The sequence below is a fragment of the Carcharodon carcharias genome, chromosome 2, assembly GCF_017639515.1.
Source record: "Carcharodon carcharias isolate sCarCar2 chromosome 2, sCarCar2.pri, whole genome shotgun sequence".
NCBI classification, from domain to species: Eukaryota; Metazoa; Chordata; class Chondrichthyes; order Lamniformes; family Lamnidae; genus Carcharodon; species Carcharodon carcharias.
Window position 1 is genome coordinate 231,310,901 of NC_054468.1, and position 19,274 is coordinate 231,330,174.

Sequence of the window (19,274 nt, forward strand, 5' to 3'; positions counted from 1 at the left end):
AATGGTAAAATCATGAAACAATGTAATTTCATCTGAAAAAATAGATGGAAATGTGTTTGTACTTGAAAGAGTTACAGCCCTTGGGTCCTGGCGGGTTAAATCCGAGTACGAAAACAAACAAAGGTGCCTGATAGGAAGCAAAACAGAGAAGCACTCCTCATGTGTGCGGAGAGAGTGAATGTTTCAGGTCAATGCTCTTTCATGTATGAATAAGCCTCAGTTTTAAAAAAAAAACTTCTTTTTGAGAAAAGGTACGTGCTTTTCTGTGAACGTGAGTGCGTATTTTTTAAACTGTCTTTGAATGTGGGTGCCTTTCCTGTGTGTGTGTGTGTGTTGGTCAGAGCGTTGCTAACTGCTCAATAAAGGAATCCCTTTCCTGTGCAAATCCAGCCCGTCTCCTCTCAGCCCCGCTCAATTGCGTCTTTATTCCTGTAACGGGTCCGTGTTGCGAAGGCACGGTTTATTTTGCAAATGTCAAATGTTGTTCAGTATAACGTTTCTTCCCCCGTTTAATAGCAGATGATAACAAACATTGGTGACAAAGCGAATTAAGTGGAATTAGAGAATTCATCTGGATCTCTGGTTTAAATCAAACCTCGAAGAATGATGTGCAGGCTTCCCGTGTGTTGGAGGGTAATTCATTTATTTCCACCTAAACAGATTGAGACTGTAATGTTATCCATTCTGTGAGCTGCATAATATCCCGAGCAACAGTTTCCTGATTAACTTTATGCACAGACCAGCCTCCAGTGACATAATGGACCCAGGTCCTTCATTCTGCTAATGGATCCAAGTGGTATATTTTCACTTTGATTTGCTGATTTACCTGTTTGTGTGTTTTCTCTCTGGTAGGGGCGTTAAAACTCCCTTTAAACAATTGGCCTCCTCCCGCCGTCTCTGTGGTGATATTCCTGACACCTGCAAATAAACCCAGGATAACGTGAGCAAAGATCGCCTGGAAATTAAGATTTGCATTTTTTTAAAGTTCTTTCCATTAGAAAAAGTAAAAACATCATTAACAGAATTTACCGTCCCATTACCCCATGTGCTGCAGTCCTTTGAGATGTTATCCTTGGTATCTGGGGAAAGTTACAATGAAACACGCGAATGATAATAGTGCGATTGTTCATTCTTCCTTATTGCTGTTTATAGCCAATCAGCTTAACCCCAGTGGTGGGGAAGCTTCTGGAAACCATAGATCTGGACAAAATGAATAATCACGTGGGCAAGTATGTGTTAAATAAGGAAAGCCAGCACCAATTTGTGAAGGGAAAATCATGTTCAACTAACTTTCTTTGAGTTTTTTGATGAGTTAACAGTGAGGGCTGATGAGGGTAATGCTGTGGACGTGGTGTACGTGGACTTCCAAAAGACGCCTTGATAAAGGGCCGCACAACAGACTCTTGAGCAAAGGTATAGCTCATGGGATAAAACGGACAGTAGCAACTTGAATACCAAAGCTGAGGGACAAGAAACAGTGTAGCAGTGAACTGGTGTTTTTCAGACTGGAGGAAGATATCTCGTGGAGTTCCCAGGTATAGGCATTAGGATCCCCGTTCTTCCCGATATGTATTAGAGACCTAGTACAAGGCACAATTTCAAAATTTGTGGATGACTTGAAACTTGGGAGTATTATGAACTTCCAGATTATAGTGATAAATTTCAAAAGGACGTGTTGGTGGAATGGATGGACAAGTGGCAGCTTAAGTTTCATGCAGAGAAGTGTGAAATGATTTACTTTGGTAGGAAAAACAGAAGAGGCAATATAAAATAAAGGGTATAACTTTAAAGGGGCTGCAAGAGTAGAGAGGCTTGGAGTATATGTGCACAAATCATTGAAGGTAGCAGGACAGGTTGAGAGCACAGTTGTGTTTTAAAAAGTAAAACCAGACCCTGGGCTTTATAACTAGGAGAACAGAGTAAAAAGCAATGAAGTTATGATAAACTTGTATAAAACACTTGTTTGGCCTCCAGTATTAAACCAGTTCTGGGTACCACACTTGAGGAAGAATGTGAACATGTTTGAAAGCACATAAATATTAATGAGAATAGTACTAGGGATGAGAATAGATTTGAGAAACTGGGGCTGTTCTCCTTGGAGAAGATAACATCAAGAGGAGATTTGATAGAGGTGTTCAAAATTGTGAGGGGTCTTGATGGAGTAGATAGAGAAACTAAACTGGTTGAATGATCAAGAACCAGAGGACACCAAATTAAGATGATTGACAAAAGATTCAATGGCAACATGAGACCATATTTTTATTTTATATCTACAACCAAGGGTTAAGGTCTGGAATTCACTGCCTGAAGATTTTGTGGAAATTAAATTGTGGCTTTCAAAAGAAAATTGGATCATTATTGGAAGAGGAAGAATTTGCAGGTTAATGGGAAAAGTGGAGTGGGCAGTGACATTTGGTGAGTTGCCCTTGCAGAGAGCTGGCACAGACAATGGGCAGAGTGGCCTCCTTCTGTGCTGTAACCATTCTATGATTCTATAATCATGAACACAGAGACTTGTCACATCCTAACAATGGCCCAAAATCTAACAACTTTTAGATTGCAGTCCTTGTCACTATATTTGCCATGTCAATGGAAAGAATGGTATGATGTGTTTTTGGCAATATTGGTTAAAGGTTGATTGCTGGCCCAGGACACCAGCAAGAGTGACCCTACTTTTATTCCAATAATGCCTCAGGATCTCTAGTGTCATCCAAAAAATAACATCTCCCTCACTAAACGTGTCAACTTGGATAATGTGTTAATGTGGCTTAAATAGGCCTTTTCATTGAGAAATATGCATTGGTTGTAACTGAACTAAACCAACAAACAGCTAATAACGAGGTTGGAAAATGACACGGGAGAAAGATCTCTGAGTGAATATAGGATTTGTCAGAGGTCCGTGAGTGAAGGTAGATAAATGAATCTATATACATGTGAGTAAGTGTGTGAAAAATGCTTATGTAGTAGGCAGTATGTCAAAGCATGCATAAGAAATGTCTATCTGTAGTGCTGGTTTTCATTTGAGTGTGAATGTGTGTGTACAAGAGCACATGAGTATGTATTTGTAATTAAAAGTACATTGGAGTATATGTGACTGTTAATTTGTTCAAGAAGGTATGGAAATTGCCAGCAGATGATTGTTATTTTAAATGCCACCTCAAGTCACTTGCCCTCTTTCCCCTGTCCTGCACTCCCTGACATTTCCCTCTCTATATAAACTCGTTCATGGTCACCTTTTACTTTCAACAGATAGGGTCTGCCAGGTCTTGATGTAATGTTTCATCACCTCTTGCAGTGTAGCACCTCCTCAGGATTATGTTCTCAAGTCTAGAGTGGAACAGAATAAAGAAAACATCTTCTGACTTGGGAAGTGACACTGTTACCAGTGAACCAAGGCTGACACTTAAAAAAAAGTGCAAGACAAAAATATTACTGTCACCAGTGGCAGCAGCTGGTAAATCATGAGCATACCTTTATTACAATGTGCAGATGGCCATTAGGAAGGAGCTTGCGTTATATAATGCATTTGATGACCTCAGGACATCCCACACTCTTCACTGCCCACAAAGTGTAGTCATTGTTATAATGTAGAGAAGTATAGCAGCCACAGTATGGTCCCAGAAACAGCAATTTCACATTAATTATGTTCTGTAATGGGACATTTAAACAATGGCATGTGTTGGGTTGCCTGTGACAGTGGTTCGGGGATTCTTTCACACATTGCCATGCACTGATTGAAATGGGATGAGATTAAGGGCTAATCAGGTCAAAATGTGTGGTTTCAAAGGTATACATTCAGATGCCATTAGAAGGGGTGACGATGCTACCATTTGGTGGTGAGTCTGGGGCTACCTCATCCAACTTGATGTTTAACCAAAACAATTCAATTAAAATGGTATATCCAAAGGAATCCTATATGATACAAAGCATCTAATCAGGTATTTCTTCAGAATTACAACATTGGTGCTGGACACTTTAATGTGTGTCTTAACTGCACTTAGATGTGAGGTCATACTCGAATCTGGTGTGATACACCAATTATCATCTATTCTTGTTGCAATCTCTGAGGGGAAGCATTTCTTAAGTGAATGGCTGCATCAAGCATTTCAAAAGTTATGTGACTATTTATTCGGGGTTTTCCCTTTAATGGATCCAACCCATAATTACAGATCTTTACAAAAGTATAATACTGCAGGTGCTGCAAATCAAATAAAAACAGAAAATGCTACAAATACTCAGTAGATCAGGCAGTTGCCGGCTTTATTGCATCTTTCTATAATATAGTGACTGAACTCATTCACAGGTATCCATTACTCTATATAAATAGCACTTGAACCCTTTTGTTTAGATTCCATCTGTAACTCAATTCAGGGTAAGCATTATTCTCTGTCATTTGCATTGGAGTCAGCTGTACCCCACCCACGTATCAATTATTGGCCGAAAATGGATCAGGTGATTATTGTTAATTTCCTAAGATTGAATCGAGTCTGTTATGAGGTTAGATTAACTCCCTAGGTGGGTCAAAAAAGTTGAGACTTCCTACTTAACAGCTCTATGGGAGCACCTTCATCACAAGGACTGTAGTGCTTCAAGATGAAAGCCCATTACCATCCTTCTTAAGGGCAATTAGGGATAGGCAACAACTACCTGGGCTTGCCAACGACAACTCCATCCTGAAAGCTGTGATCATCTCAGGTATCTACTATTCTAAAGATGAGTTACTGTTAGATTCTAGCCTGTAAATGGGCTCTCAAATATTTATTTTATGCCATCTGAATTCCTCGATTAACTTCCAGAAAGTGACCCGCTCCCAGAAGTACATAATTCTCAATAAGATCTGAGTGTTATCGACTTGTTTTTTAAAAAATGTTCCAGAACAAGGTGAACTGATACTGGGAAAGAGCTAAGTTCATTAGTACTTAAACATGAGCAAAATTTACTAAAAATTAAACTACGTGCCAACAACACAATGACCGGTTACTCTTGGTAATGTTAAAATTTTCCCATGATGTGTTTCCAGAAACACATCCTTTCAATATCATCATTGTCAAATACTAAAACGTTATAGAAAGATAAAAATCACTTAATTGCATTTAATTCCAAATACGCCAAATGCGTCCCCAGCGAGGGGGAGGGAAGTACAACATTAAAGACATATCCGTCAAAATATACCACCTGAACATTTTTCAATGCAGGTCCTGAGTATATACTTCAATTTCCGCTTGATGATCTTGTCCAAACTCCATTTCAGTTGGGCAAATCAAACAAACGGCAACACAAAGAAGATTTTGCCTGCACCCTCTCCATAACGAAATCTGAAACCAACTCTTGTTAGATGATTCAGAAATCATAGAGAACAACGCGAAAATTCCATCATTGTATTTGATTAACATTAAGCATAAAGGAAACACAATGCAAAGCGAATCTTTTGTGTATGGCTTGTATGAGTATGTTGATAAAAGAACCATGTCAACTCATTAATCAGCTGCTCATTACTACTGGAAGAATTGGCAGTGCTTAGATCACAATTGTTACTCTCAAGTGTGGGCGTCCTTAGCTCTCGTCAACATGGAGTATGCGATCTATCGAAACTGCTATTGGGAATGGGTTCAAGGTATCCAGTCATTATTGGCCCAGATCTCTCAGATTGAGTTGAGCCGATTGTAAGGTTAGTAGAGCTCCTTTTTAGATTTGTACCTTGTAATCACTCCCAGATGTCCATTATTCAATTGAACTTTTGTTAGATCATCGCCTGTCACTCGCGCATCAATTTATCAATGAATTGAATACCTTTATTGAATTACAGTTACAACTCGCTCTCGGGTATTCAATGTGTCTTCTACATAGGGACCATCAGAACTTTCAATTAATTTTCAGCATGTACAGAGGGATCTGTTACTCCACATTCAATTCATCTGAATCCCTCAATTAGATTCTACCCTATAACTCGCTCCCAGGTATGAATTATTCTACATACAAATTCTCTGAACTACTTAATTAGATTAGTGTCTTATAATCCGTTCTCTATTTATAAACCATTTGAAGCAGTATGTGGTTTCTTGCATCTTTCAAGAAAAGCATTCTTAACTTCGTTGTCACTTGTGACTTGAATACCCTCATGTTTACGATTTACAGTACAGTCCCAATTCCAAGTATTTTTATCTAAAGAATTGGAACCTTTTGCGTTGATTGCAGCCTCTAACTCACATTCAAGCATTAATCATTTATGATAAAAATCCTCTCAATTCTTTGGTTAGATTCTAGTCTGTAATGTACTCTCCATATCCATTATTCCACACGAAACTTGGAGAACCTCTCTATTAGATTACATTGGTAACCCACCCAAGGTATCGACCAGTCTTTACTAAACAATTAAATTGAACGTTTAGACCGTTGATTTACCGCAGATAAATTACACCGAATTTTAATTATCCCTTTAATCAGTTTTGCCTTTATTTGGCGGTACAAAGAAAGTATTATTTGAAGAATAATTTCATCCTTGATGAGGTAGTGTTGCATATACCTAGTATATTCTACCAAATTTGAGACAAATAATGCGTAGTCGTGAATATCTAATCTGTATCGAATATTACGACAGTTAAGGAAGGAGAAGAGTTAAAATTAAGTATCGAAACTAAATTTGCACAAACTCTACAGGCCGCGTCATGTTCCCTTACTAGGATTATTTTGTTTGGGTGCGTTTAACTGTAATTATATGAATCAGTTAAGCAGACAATCTACCCATGTGTAAATAGATTCGTAGCAGGGATGGGGGATTAACAATACGTGGAGAGATGAGAGAAACTGGGATTGTTCTGCTTAAGTTAGAGGTTAAGGGGACATTTACTAGGGACATTCTAAATCACGGAGAATTTTGATGAGTAGGTATGGAAAAAATGTTTCCAGTGGCAGACAGGTGGATAACCTAGAAACACATGCTTAAGGTAATTGGTAAAAGAGCCAGAGGTGACGTGAATATACAGTGAGTTGTGATGAATGCATCGTCCTGAAAGGAGTTTGGAAACAGATTCAAAAATCATTGGAGAAATAATAGGGTGAAACTAGTAGGGTTGGGGGAATGGGACTAATTGGATCGTTAACTTCGAAAAATTGGCACAGGTACTATGGGGCCGAAAGGTCTCTTTCTGTGTTATAGGATTCTGTGAAATTGGGCTTTGGAACTACTAAAACGCATGCACGCATATTCATGCACACATATGAATGAAATGAGCAAGTGGAAGTTTGGAACTTAAGAATATTAATTCTAATTCGCGGATGAGGAAACAGCAGTGAGATCTGGCTTTAGTGATGATAGCACACTGTAAGCACCTCCCTTAACTAATTGTTAAAACCGGTTCTGACTACGCGCTTCCATTCCACTGGGAATGCCGATGACGTCTTTATATATGCGTTTATGCCTTTTTTGGGAAATGAAACGTAACGGCCCTATGTGCACGGCGACTTGCCCTGTAGTATAAAACCGGCAAGTTTCTGAGTGAGTGGCAGAGTTCTGGCCGAGGGGCTTAGGGAGAGCCAACAGACCTCGAATTCCCTAAAAGGACAGCAGCTAAAGAGACACTGAGATACACGAATAGACTTCAGTCAGGCGGAGGCAGAAAGAGTTCTTTGCGCTTCAGTTGCTCAGAGCCGCTCTCCACTTCAGCACCAAGGACAGCGGCTAACACCAACTCAACGTCAAGTAGCATCTGGTAAGTTTCTTTCAAAATAAATCATTTTTATTAAACCTGTCCTGGGAGGATGCAAAAATGCACCATATTAAATAGTGTACTTTCCCTTGCATTTCCAGTAGATATGACGATATTATTGTATTTTTTTTTTTCTTAAACTGTTTGAGTAGATAATAAATTAGAATTTTGTATAGTCTGCGTTTTGGTCCATTTTTGAAAGTGGCCTGTTTCCAGGAACGATTGCAGCGCAGGGATTTTTTTCCCGCCTCAAAGACACAGTGGTTCACTTCCTTGGTATTCAGTATGGATCCAGATCTGAAACCGTTCAGCAGATTGAGAGACCAGAGGAGGGGAGACGGGATGAAAACTGTTGCGAATAGATTTATTGAGTAACGCGTTCCTATCTTAGATTTCAGGATCCGACGCGATGGTGATCAGGCTCAGCTCCCATTTCGTGACATTTTTCGCTCTCTGTAATGTTCTCTATTCCCGGGGATCGGGATTCCCGGTGCTTGGAACCTACTCAAACTTGAGGTAAGCACTCCCGCCCCACCGGCGCCCACTTTCCCCCTAGAGAGTGCACAGCATCCGGGGACCGGACACCTTTTTTGAACCAACCAGGGCATTTGCTACGAAGTCCGAACCAATAATGTAATTTCAGCCATTCTATAACACCAACTTCGAAATACGACACTGCATGTGGAGATGAAAGGGGATGGGCTTATTTGCAATCCAGTAAATAGACTGGGGCTTTACATGTGTGAACAGAAATTTGGTCCATAGACTTCCTTGGGAAACTGATCAGCTCAGCTTCGTTATTTCAGCAAGTGCTGGCGGAATGGGAAGGTTGGGGGGAATAGAATATCACAACTGCAGATGATTCAGTGTATTTGGGTTGATTTTAAGCCATCGCATTAGACCCAGTGATTATGTTAATTAATGTGTGTGCACATTGAGGGCTGGAACTGCCACATGAAGTGGTTGAGGCGAACAGTATGGACGCTTCTAAGGGGAAGCTAGACTATTGCAAGAGGGAGAAAGGAACAGAAGGGTACAGTGAGAGGGTTAGATCAAGAGCGGTGGGAGGAGCATGGACATTGACCAGTTGGAACATATGACCTGTTGCTATGTTGTAAACCCTATATAATTCTACATAAACTAAAACTCTCCGTGGATTGTACGGGCAATCATTGTGTGAACTGGGATCAATTTGTCAAGTGTGTAGATTGAGCAGCGAATGTGAAGTGATCTCCCCACCCTGCAGTAGATTATCCGAGCCCTTAGCATCTATATACTGTTACCCCATGGAAAACGCTATATCGTGAAGTTTGTACCTCCTTCACTATGGCGAGTGTTCTTCCTGTGGCGAATCTCTGTCTGGATATTGTTAACACCTTCCTTCAGTCTGCCTGGGATGTTGGTGGGGGAGAGTTGGTGTGATCCTGTACTGGTAGATGATTCAAGATTTAGTCTTTTCGGTATGTGTGGAGAAATAGGCTGGAAACCTTACGGGTACATTAACGAAGTGGCTACACATGGCGACAATAACCATTCCTCTTCAATGTGTACTTACCACCTTTAATATCAGTTGACCTGGCTTTGTGTTGGATGATACTGCTTATAATTTGGAGCATTGGCATTGATGGCTCTGCTTATTGTTGTTTGCACTATAAGGTTATACCGATGCTGTTTGTGGCTGGCTGGCGTTCTTTACAGTTATACTCATCATACCTTTAGCTGAGATCATGTTGTTGATGGCTCCATCAAGTCTGGCTATGATTGGATTGATTCTGTTTACTTCTAACTCCTAGACTGGGGAATGCTGTAGGATTGGATGGCCAGTCCAATGAGGATCAGTCACAATCACCAGCAAAATCCGACAGTGACATTTACCAAAGCCCCTTGTCTGACAGTGACCAGCTCTATTACCAGTTGTCCGCAGGCATCCCGAGGTGAGTGACTCCCACTGCCACAATGGCCAGCAGCTTCCAAACATTGTTCATCTCAAAAATACAGTACAGTTGATTCAACTGGTCCAGTAAACAAATCTGCACCATTCAGTAAGGTCATGGCTGACCTGAGTGCGTCTTAGCTCCACTTTCCTGTCTGTCCCCCATAAGCCTTGACTCCTTTGCTGATCAAAAATCTAGCTGAATATATTCAATGACCCAGTCTCCTCTACTCCCTGGGGTAGAGACTTCCACAGACTAATGTGAGAGAAAAAAATCCTCATCCCCCTTCTTAAATGGAAGTATTTTTGAGCAGCGTCTCCCCCTCCCCCTCTAGATTCCCCATTTTATATGTTTCAATAAAATTTCCTCTGGTTCTTCTAAGCCCCAATGAGTATAGGCCCAGCATTTCCTTGAAAGGCAACCCCTTTATCCCAGGTCCTCCTAAGGTATCCCATTATTATTGATTACCTGCCTGCCATACTGAGTAAACCGTTTGTTGATGCATTTTTCCATGGGATGTGGGCATTGCAGACTGGCAAGGCCAGCTTTTGCTGCCCCCATCCTCAATTGCCCTTGAACTGGGGTGGCCTGTCCGGCCATTTCAAAGGGCAGCTACAAGTCAATCTGGAGTCATGTGTGGGCCAGGTAAGGCCGACAGAAATCGTGTTTTTACGACAGTCGAAGGACTTTTAATTTCATTCAAATTTCATCAGCTGCCATGGCGGGATTTGAAACCGTGTCCCCCAGATCACTAGCCTGGGTCTCTGGATTACTAGCCCAGTGACATTACCGCTACGTCGCCACCTTCCCCTGAACTTTCTTTGGTTCTAAATGTTGGCTAGTGACAGGGAAGAGTGGGGTCCGGTCCAGGAAACGCTTCCTTTCAGATGCTGAACCAATTGTACTGCACAATCTTGTCTATGTTTCAGATTTCCAAACTTATTTCTTATTTTCACCATTACCAATTCTTTCTATCCATCTCCCAAGTCCTGTTGATTCAAACTGCCTGTGTGCTTCTTCCCTTTTCTCTAGAACAACGCGACACGCAGATGGACTTTTCACCAGTGAGTACAGCAAACTGCTGGGCCAATTATCTGCCAGAAGATATCTGGAATCACTGATAGGAAAGAGAGTCGGGTATGTGGGCACACGGAGGGTGCGGGGCAAGGGGCAGAGTGGGGGAGATGTGGGGGTAGAGGGAATGCACCGCACTTTTAAAACCGCCGGAATAACGGAATGGTTTGAAGTGCCAAGCAAATTATAATTCGAGGATGTGATTTCATGAGCTAACGGGGGAAAGCATGGCGCACACAGGCAACAAAATGTCAAGCGAAGACTGAGAATCGGCAAACTGTTTCACCCAGAGTGAAAAGCCGGCTGTACAGGATTGAGAGTGGACACATTGAATGGCCGTAATAAACCATAAATTACCAGCAGCCAAAAAAAACCAAGACAAAAACCCATTTTGGGTTTGATTTCATTGCACGAGGGCCACCTGCCTGAACCATTTGGGGTTTCCTCCATTGCATTAAATACCGGAAAATAGGATCCTTTCATTTTTTTCCCGGTAGATTCTGATCCGCTTGATCTTTGGCTGATAACCCAGACTGCGAAAAATCTCCTCTTAATGTTTCTCCCAGAAGAAAGGGCTGTGCTGAACACTGTCCATTGTCACCTCCAGTAAATCCTGTGTCACCAGCAGGTTTTGTGTGGTTACAGGTGACTATGGCAAATGATGTAGCGAGTGCAGAGGCGAAACCTTTCTTCTCACCCAGCGCAATGGGTTCACTGTGTTTTATAGTGCAGCTACAGGTTTATTCGAGGTAGTAAATAATGATTTTTTTTGTCACTATGTTAAGGGGAGAGTTACTAGAGGTATTCAAAATTGAAGGTCTTAATACCAGTAAATGGGAAGAAACTGTTGAAAGGGGGTTTGATAGTTAAAGGAGAAGATGATTGGCAGAAGAAGCACAGCCCGTCTTATATCCACTGGAGTTTAGAATAATGAGGTGAAGTTATTGAAACATATGAGATCCTTAGGGGACTTGACAGGGTGGATGCTGAGAGAATCTGGTGGTGGAGGCTGGAACTAGGGGACGCAGTTTAAAAATAAGGTGTCTCCCATTTAAAATGGAGACCAGAATTTTCCTCTCTGAGGGTCATGAGTCTGTGAAACTCTCTTGGCCAGGGAGTGGTGGAGGCAGGGTCATTGACTATTTTTTAAGGCTGAATTAGATAAATTCTTGATTGACAAGGGAGTGAAAGGAGATAGAAGGGTAGACAGGAAAGTGGAGTTGAGGCCACAACAGGACTTATCAAATGGCACAGCAGGCCCAAGGGGCCTATAGACCACTCCTACTCCTAGTTCTTATGTATGGAGATAAGGATTTTATTTTTCTTTTACACAGCAAGTTGTCCTGATCTGGGATGTGCTGTATGAAAGGGCAAATGAAGCAGGTTCACTAATAACTTACAAAATAGTGGGGTGGTGGGGGGGTGGGGGGGTTGTTGGGGGGAAGATGCAGACTTATGGGATGGAATGTGACTAATTTGATATCTCTTTCAAAGAGCTGGCATAGGTACAATGGGCCAAATGGTCTTCTCTTATCCTATAAAATTCTGTGACTAGGAGTGATGACTTAGGAAGTGCATTGATGAAGAGTCTGGTTAGTATGTTTAGCTGAATCTGAAAGGTGTTCCTTTGGAACATATTAATGGTTTCGCCATAACACTTAAAATTTGAGAGGAGGCATCTAACTGAGGAATTTTCTCCATCATGATGAGATGCCTGAAATTTTGTGTTATATAACCTGTTACCGGGATGGGGGAAGCTTCAAGGCAGGAGTTTTGAATCTTTAACTGTTCCATGTGCTTGGCCTGGCTAATATAGACTGATGATGCTGTTTTTGGTACCAACAGTGCTCTGGATGAGCAGATTCCAGTCAAACGCCACTCCGATGCTGTCTTCACCGATAACTACAGTCGGATCCGGAAACAGATGGCAGTGAAAAAATACATCAATACCTTATTGGCTGGCAAGAGAAGGTACAGTAAATAAACCTGGACCAATAACAGAGTATAAAGAGCTAGAAAGGCTAGTTTAACACTGCTAGTATTGTGTTTCAATGCAAATCACTGGGTGTGCACTGATCTAAAATTGAATAGAGATACAACACAAACAGGCCACTCAAACAAACCAGTCTATATGGGATTTTATCCTCCTCACAAACTGCATCCAACCCCATTTTTCTTTATCCTCCGCTTTTCTTAAATGTTCCCATAGTCTCTGCTTCTATCACTTACCCTGGTGCTTTCTACAGTTTGGCAATCCATAGTTTCCTCTCTACCCAAAGCCCCTTGTATCTAATCAGGTGTCAGACATGGCTCAGTAAGTAACAATCTTCACAGCCTGATTCAGGAGACTGTGCACACTTCAGTCCCACTGCAGCTCTTGATCTAACATTTCAGTGCAACAACAACTTATATTTATATAACACCTTCAATGTAGTACAGTACCGAAGGGATGCTGTGTTGTCAGAGCTTCTTTCTTTTGGATTTAAGACCTTCCTTGCTTTCACGGGTGGATGTGTGTAAAAAAAAAAATCCCATGACCTTTTCCAAAGAGGATTCAGGGAGTTCTCCCAGTGTCTCGGCTAATATTCCGCCTTCAACCAACATCCTTTTATTCCACTGCTGGCTGGACCTTGCTGTTGAAGCTCGGCAGCCATATATTTCCCCATATTACAACTTCACTTTTAAAATACTTAATCCGCTATGAAGTGCTTTCAGAGTTTATGAAAAGTGATATATAAATACATGTTCTTCCTATTCATTCATATATATGGATCAGTGGCAATATAATTTCTTATGATTCCTGTAGACACAACTAACTTTTAAAAAAAAATCAAAGTCCCAGTTAATAGTTGAAAGGATGACACAAGATTTCATGCTTTAAGATCACCACTGTAACAAGCAAACTAAAGGCAACTTATACTTTAAACTATAGAATAGGATTTTCCCTTTCTCATTGTAAAATAACTGACAAACACACCACAAGAATGCTTTACACTTTCTCTTAAGTCGTCATTCAGTGTTCCTGGACCCAGTTCAAAAGTGATTCCTAGCTCCTGAGGACTTATTTTTGTTTCATTCCTTTTCCAGCCTGGTAACTGGTAACCCCAGCACTGTCTTTCACAGTGAGTTTTTTTTTTTTCCTGGAGATTCTCCCTCTAGCACACACTATGCAAATCTTCCAGCTTCATCTCAAATCCTCATGAATTTGGTCTTTTTAATCCCAGCGTGATCTCCCATCCATATTACTGCATGATGAACCAGAGAGCTTTGGGCTCAGCTGTGCCTCTCTCTTCTGGATCCTGGCAGACAGATTACAACCGTGACTTTTTCAGGGGTATCTTAGAAGCTCTTCCCTTCTCAAAACCCATCTCCATGGCAGTGTGAACCACATGGGCATTGTATCCAAGTACAAATGCTGATGAACTATCCTCGAAACCCAACTCTCTTTTATCTTGGAAGTAAATGGACAGCTCAAAGCACTACTTTCATCTATGTTTCACCATGTTTCAAGAATTAAAAATAACAAACCCGGGCAATGAAAATGATTAGCAGCACCATTATTATTGTTCTAAGTGTGGTCAATCACTCTTTCTCATCTGTCAACAGCCAAGAAGACCTAAACCCAACCAATCTCTCAGACACACCCCCAATTGTTGAGAATTATGACAGTGTGACGGTTGATGAGTTTTTGAGCCAGCTTCCAACTTTGGTAGGTATAGATTGTTCTATCAGGCTGTAAGGCTTAGAGGTAATTTTTCCACAGGTACAACGGCCATGAATTAACAGGCACCTACCCACTTTCATTAAAAAAAACTATCAATTTCATTTATATATAGACAGTGCAGTATGGCAAAGGAGCTAGTCTGGTTAGATGCTTGGTAACTTCAACAAAACAGTTAATGGTTAAGTCTAAATAGACACATGCAGGTACAAAACAATCCAATTTCTTCACTGATGTCCTTTGGAGAAGGAAATCTACCATCTGTACCCAGTCTGGTTTATATGTGCCATGCCCAATATAGTTGACTAACCGAAGTGGGTTGGAAAGATGCTCCGTTGTATCAAAACAGTGGTTCTAGAAGAAGGTCCACCAACATTGTCTGAAGACAACTAGAAATGGGAAGCAAATGCCAATCTTGCCAGCAACACCGGCATCCTGAGAATCAATTAAAAAGAAAACAGTTCCATTCATTGAAATGGGTTTGCAATCTGTGTGATGGTGTATCTGGAAGATTAAACTCTCCGTTCTCAATGCTGAAATGGTGGAAATGACAATATTTATCACAGCTGCTTCAGAGAGGCCTGTTGTAGATAAAAGGGAGAATTCATCGACCTCATGCACTCTGCTGTGAGTTACTTTAAAAGGGAATATGAGTCACAGTTAGGGATACAATAGTATAGCACCTATTTGTTTACATATGCACTCTGAATGCAGTTCTTTGCTGTGAATAAAGCAATATATAGTTTCCTCTAGAACGGACTGTAGCTGCTCCTGGCAGATTAATGTTGATGTCTTGTGATAGTTGAGTTGTGACACACCAATTTTATCTTTTGAAGATTAATGACAAACTACCTTCTTCAGCGAGCAGTGCTCACCTTGGACTTTTTTCAGTGGAATTTTATAGAATTGAAGTTGAGGGTTTTACAATGCTGATGTTTTCTTATCAATAATATCTCCATAAAAATGGACATCAAGGACTTTCTTCCCTGCCATCTGGTGATTTATATGTGCAGCAGCATGTTTAGTAGAGGCCAGTAACATAGAGCTGGAGACCATCAATTGGACTTTTTTTCTTGCATGGGACATTGCTGGCAAGCCCAGCATTTGTTGCCCATCCCTAATTGCTTTTCAACTGAATGGTTTGCTAGGCCATTTCAGAAGGCAGTTAGAAGTCAACCATATTGCTGTGGGTCTGGAGCCACATGTAGGCCAGACCAGGTAAGAATGGCAGATTTCCTTCCCTAAAGGACTTAGTGAACCAGATAGATTTTTACAACAATCGATGATAGTCTTTGTAATGGTGACCATGAAATTATCTTTCAGTTCCAGAATTATTAATTTAACTTAAATTCAACCAGCTGCTTTGGTAGGATCTGAGGCCATGTCTACAGAGCATTAACCAAGCCTCTGGATTACTAGTCTAGTGACATTACCGTTATGCCACCATCTGACCCCAATCTAAACTATCAAAGTAGCTCCCCTTGAGGAGAAACCAGTTATCAAGATCAAAAGAAACCAGTGTAAATTAAATGGCTTTCTGTCCCTTGTTTGCATTGAACTATTTGTACATTGGTCAGTTTTCCATCTGCTCCATTGCAATGTGTTTCTATTTTGGGAGGGTCATTTTAATCTTGCCTTGCAGTGAACTGACGCAATCAGATGGGTTGACCATTTTAAACACTGATGGGTTTGGATCTCAGTTAATTCAATATAGAGTAAAACTGAGCAGGGTATAAAACAGCTATCCAGTCAGATTATGCCACCTCTGATGGATGGGCCAGGTTAAAGATTTCCCCCTCCCACATCCAAGTTTGATATTTGAGCCAATCTTGTGCAAGTGGGCTTGGCCTCACTTGCCTTAAAAAGCAGCTTATTTAGAATATAGTTGATTCAAGTCCATATCTAGAGACTAGAGAACATAACTGAGGCTGACATTCCTGGTGCAGTGCTGAAGGAGCGCTGCACCATCAGAGATGCCGCTTTTTGGTCTGAGTTTAAAAGGAGGCTCCATCTGCCCCCTCAGGTAGACATAAAAATTTCCATGGTGCTATTTTAGAGAAGTGGGGGAAGTGTCCCTTATGCCCAGACCAATATTTTACTATTATAGCTTGATTTAAATTTTTGGTTATTTGAGTTGTATAGAATTAAAATAAGTAAAATGACTAATTTTCATGGAATGATTTTCTTTTTTAAATGGGCTGTGACGGGAGGGTGAAATTTCTCTGAATATATTGAGACTCTGCTAATAAAAAGGCACGTATGGACTAATGGACACTCTTTGTTTTAAATAGAATCTCTGAAGAACATCGTACTTATTGAGCTGAAAACTACATACAGCCTTTTTCCACTATTAATCAAGAGTGAAATACCTTCAGTGTCAAACTCCAAAAATAATATGTTGTGTAGTGAAAGTCTTGGTGACCTATTTAGTTCCTTGTAAATGAGTTACTGTTTATACACTGTAAATAACATCCTTTTTTGTCAACCTCTGCCTAAAAGTTGTATATATCTATTAGCTTTGGATTGACATATTGTCTGCATAGTTACACATTCCTATATTGCCTCAACCCCTAATAAATGTATTGAATGCAGCATGGGAAAGCCATACTATTAACTTGCATTGTAAACACACCCATTGTGTTCAAGGCTGTTCATGAAATGTTCCATTTGTCATTGTCTTTAGACTATAAACTCTGTTGAATTATATCTCTGGTGTATGAAGTGGTATATATTTTTTTCCAGTCAATGCTATAGATTGTAGGGGAAGGCTTTATCTCAAAGGGACTGGAATATAACAAGGGGAAACATATGCCACTGTGTATATAGGTCTGATTAGAAACTGCATTCAGTTCTGGGCATTGCACCTAGGGAAGGATATATTGCCCTTGGAGGGAGTACAGTGTAGGTTTACCTGGATGATACAGGGGTTAAAGGAGTTAAATTATGAGGAAAGGTTACACTGGCAGGGCTCATATTCCAGGATTTTAGAATATTAGAGAGCGACCTAATTGAAGTGTTTAAGATGATTAAAGGATCTGATAGGATAGATAGACATAAACTATTTCCTCAGGTGGAAGAATACAGAACAAGGGGACACAACCTTGAAATTGGAGCCAGGCCAAATTGGGAAGCATTTCTTCACACAAAGAATGGTAGAAGTCTGGAAACCTTTTCCCCAAAAAGCTGTTGAGATTGGGCTCAAATGAAAATGTCGAGACTGAAGTTGCTAGATTTTTGTTAGCTAAGGCTATTGAGGGTTACAGAACCAAGGTAGGTAAACTGAGCTAAGATGCAGATTGATCAACTATGATCTAGTTGAATGGCAAGAACAAGTTAGAAAGGCTGAATGGCCTCCACCTGTGCTATTTACTTTGAGTAAAAGGTCAGCCTCAAGCATGTTCCCTCCCTCTAACTGATGAGAAACACCCCCTCTTCACTCATGGACTTTTGGTTCACTCCTGAAGAATGGTCGTTTGGCTCCACCTTCTGCACGACATCCAATCCTTACCACGAGGCACCACAGTCAGGAAAGGAATCAGCTTTATCTTATAAATTCTTATAGTCACTGCTACCTGTGTTTCTTCTTTCTAGTCTTTTAAGCCCCCCCTCTCCACACCCTTTCTTCCCCTGCATACCTGTCCTGTATACCAACTGAGGGTCATCGCAAAGTTTGTTGCTCTAATTCAGTCTCTAACTGATCAAAAAAATTGCACATTGAAGTTTTAAAATTATTTATCCGGTTCATTCTCAAAGTAGTGAGTTGCCACAGTTTTAACTGTTGAGCGTCTGTGCACAAATTCCCACACATGGGGAAAGGTACTTGCATTTAAATTGTGCCATGGATAAAAGAGCACGAGGGGAGCGGAGACTCAGGATAAAAGAGCATGAGGGGAGCAGAGACAGAGGATAAAAGAACATGAGGGGAGTGGCAGAGACACAGGATAAAAGGGCGTGAGGAGAGTGGTGGAGACACAGGATAAAAGAACGATATGCCTTGTAGTTAAGCACATAACCTTAGTTGTCAGTGGTACTAGCATTCAATCAACACAGTAAATTGTAGCATACATAGGAAGAAAATAATTAAAATAAATTAAATAACATAAGTTAGAATGGCAGGACAGGTGTTATGTTGCAGTTGTGAGATGTGGGTGCTTTTGGATGTCAAGGTGATCCATGACAAACACGTCTACAGGAAGTGGAAGCAGCTTGAGGAATTCCGGGTCAGGATTATTGATCTGGAAGCCGAAATGCGGACACGGCACAACATAAGGGAGGGGGAGAAATATCTGGATACTTTTTCCAGAAACCAGCCACGCTTCTTAGAATAGGGTCATCTGTTTTGGTCAGCAGTGAGGAACAGGAGGATATGACTGTCAGTGAGGCAGGTAATAGGATTGAGCAGCAGTAGTGGAGGAGCCTCAGACTTTGCAATTGTCAAACAGGTTTCAGGTGCTCACAACCTGTGTGGATGAAAGTGAAGTCTGCAAGGTAGATGAGCTGCCTGGCCATGGCACTGTGGTACAGAAAGCCCTTCAAGCGGGGGGCACAAAAAGGAATGTTGTGGTATTAGGGGATGGTATCGTGAGGGGGATTGACACTGTTCTCTGCAGCAAAGAGCGAGAATCCAGACGGCTATGTTGCCTGCCTGGTGCCAGAGTTTGGGACGTCTGCTCAGGGCTGGAGAGGAACTTGCAGTGGGAGGAGGAGGATCCAGTTGTCGTGGTCTCTATAGGTATCAGTGACACAGGTAGAACTAGGAAAGAGGTTCTGCAAAGTCAGTTTGAAGAACTATGTATGAAATTAAGAAGCAGAACCTCAAAGTTAATAATCTCTGGATTA

The 19,274-nt window shown here is 41.0% G+C and overlaps 1 protein-coding gene across 1 annotated transcript; it reads left to right on the plus strand.

Annotated features, from left to right (window-relative positions):
* The first annotated feature begins 7,484 nt into the window (after positions 1-7,484).
* Positions 7,485-17,141, plus strand: LOC121270354 (vasoactive intestinal peptide). Its single transcript, XM_041175648.1, has 7 exons — positions 7,485-7,709; positions 8,098-8,222; positions 9,500-9,640; positions 10,673-10,777; positions 12,560-12,685; positions 14,321-14,423; positions 16,727-17,141. Exons 2-7 carry the CDS (start codon positions 8,116-8,118, stop codon positions 16,733-16,735), a joined length of 591 nt encoding a protein of 196 aa, XP_041031582.1. The 5' UTR covers positions 7,485-7,709; positions 8,098-8,115; the 3' UTR covers positions 16,736-17,141.
* Positions 17,142-19,274: the final 2,133 nt, after the last annotated feature.